The sequence below is a fragment of the Priapulus caudatus genome, unplaced genomic scaffold, assembly GCF_000485595.1.
Source record: "Priapulus caudatus unplaced genomic scaffold, Priapulus_caudatus-5.0.1 Scaffold2669, whole genome shotgun sequence".
Taxonomy (NCBI): Eukaryota; Metazoa; Priapulida; class Priapulimorpha; order Priapulimorphida; family Priapulidae; genus Priapulus; species Priapulus caudatus.
In genome coordinates this window covers 12,099-14,310 of record NW_014579730.1, presented here as the reverse complement: position 1 = coordinate 14,310, position 2,212 = coordinate 12,099, and the positions used below count along the sequence as shown (strand labels likewise).

The following is a 2,212-nucleotide window of genomic DNA, read 5'->3' as shown; positions in this document are numbered from 1 at the left end:
CTCCTCCTCCTCCTCCTCCTCCTCCCCCTCCCCATCTTCCTCCTCCTTATCAACCAGCCCTCTACATAACCGCTCTCTCTCTATCTTCCTTGCTCAGGTTTCTTCGTCGTCCTCATGTGCTGCTGCGTGACGATGCTAACCGCCATCTCGATGAGCGCGATCGCCACGAACGGCGTCGTTCCCGGCGGCGGCTCCTACTTCATGATCTCGCGCTCGCTCGGACCCGAGTTCGGAGGAGCCGTCGGCCTCCTCTTCTACCTCGGCACCTCCTTCGCGTCGGCGATGTACATCATCGGCGCCGTCGAGATCCTGCTGACCTACCTCGCGCCGCAGCTGTCGCTGTTCGGCGACGTCACGAACGACCCGGCGGGCATGTTCAACAACTTCCGCGTGTACGGAACCGCGGTGCTGCTCCTCCTCGCCGCGATCGTGTTCGTCGGCGTGCGCTTCGTGAACAAGTTCGCCGCCGTGTCGTTGTTCTGCGTGATTCTCTCGATCCTGTCGATCTACGTCGGCGCGTTCGTGAAGGCCGCGGGCGGCGACACGTCGGCGCAGCCGTGCGCGCTCGGCGATCGCGTGCTGAAGAGCGACTATGCGGGCGAGTGCGGGAAGTGGGACGGGAACGGCAGCGCGTCGACGCAGTGGGCGTACTACTGCGCCGCCGCCGCCGCCGCGGCAACGGACGAGGGCAACGGGACCGGCGGATACGCGGAGTGCACGCCGTACTTCCAGCAGAACGAGTTCGGAACGATACAAGGTGAGCGGCGGGGGGCCGGGGTTGCGGCGGGAGTGTTGGCATGGGGCCGGGGGCTTACTAGTGGATAAGCGGGTTATGTTGAAGTCTATGTGTGGGTAGGACGCATAAGTCTAGGTATGGGTGGTTGGTGGTGGCAGTCTCTTTGGGGGATGGGCTGCAGCAGTCTAGGTGTGGGAGCTTGGCAGCAGTCTAGGTGTGGGAGCTTGGCAGCAGTCTAGGTGTGGGAGCTTGGCAGCAGTCTAGGTGTGTTGTAAAAATTTTCATTTCGTCATTTTGTAAAAATTTCTCTGCCATTAAAATAACATTTAGTCTAACATTCAATTCGTCATTTTGTAAAAATTTTCGAAGTAAAATAAGTTTATAATAAATAAAATAAAATCTCATGAAATCCGATCGACCTTTCAAGGTCGCCACCTTCATCAACTCGCTCGCAAACTACAGCAACGTCATACCGGAGGTGAAGGACGGAGAGAGGGCGCCACCGCCGGCGGCGGGCGGCGCGCGCATGGGAACGCTTGTCGGAGTCTTCCTGCCTTGCATCCAGAACATATTCGGAGTGATCCTGTTCCTCCGGATGACGTGGCTGGTGGGAGCGGCCGGAATCCTGGAAGGTGAGCATTCCCGTGCATGTGTAACGCAGCTCGGTCTCTTTACGTAGGCGTTAGTATGGATCTACTATCGTTCTGAGGCTAAGTGTAGGAGTAGGAAAGGGGATATGATACAAACAATGGGATGGAAACAATACGTATGTGAGTAACATACCACACGGACGTTTATTCTCAGCCGTAATAACGGTTATACAAGTTGACTGGCTAGGATATGAATAGAGGCAAGGGACAGGCTTAGGGACAGCCAAGCTCTGTCCGAGTACGATAGGGTCGTCTTCTTATAAGCCTGTCAGGAACCACGGTAATTGGGATCATAGAAGCGCGACACAGTGACACGTTTCTCACGGTCAGTGACTTCGTGACAGGTGTCTTTTTATTATTTTTCCTCGTATCGTGTCACACGTTTTGCGAGCTTCATTATCCCGACAGGTCGGCTCCAACGTAGACTCGGTTTACCTGTCGTAAACACTGCTTTTCTCTTACTTTACTCGCTACACATGCGACCGGGAAGAGGGAAGGGTTCCTGCAGGACCGGAAAGACGGGAAGGGTTATTGCAAATCCGGGAAGCGGGAAGAGTACCTGCATGACCGGGAAGAGGGGAAGGGTTACCACAAATCCGGGAAGAGGGAAAGGGTTCCTGCATGACCGGGAAGAGGGAAAGGGTTCCTGCATGGCCGGGAAGAGGGGAAGGGTTCCTTCACGACCGGGAAGACAGGAAGGGTTCCTGCAAATCCGGGAAGAGGGAAAGGGTTCCTGCATGACCGGGAAGAGGGAAAGGGTTCCTGCATGGCCGGGAAGAGGGGAAGGGTTCCTTCACGACCGGGAAGACAGGAAGGGTTCCTGAAA

At 56.1% G+C, this 2,212-nt stretch overlaps 1 protein-coding gene across 1 annotated transcript in view; it reads left to right on the top strand.

Moving 5' to 3' along the window:
• LOC106818933 (solute carrier family 12 member 6-like) overlaps positions 1-2,212 on the top strand; it is a gene marked incomplete at its 3' end in the record, with an annotated part of 12,040 nt that overhangs the window by 2,412 nt on the left and 7,416 nt on the right. The window contains exon 2 of the mRNA XM_014823601.1: positions 98-757. Coding sequence (XP_014679087.1) covers positions 115-757 — 643 coding nt within the window. The remainder of the gene's footprint in view (positions 1-97; positions 758-2,212) is intronic.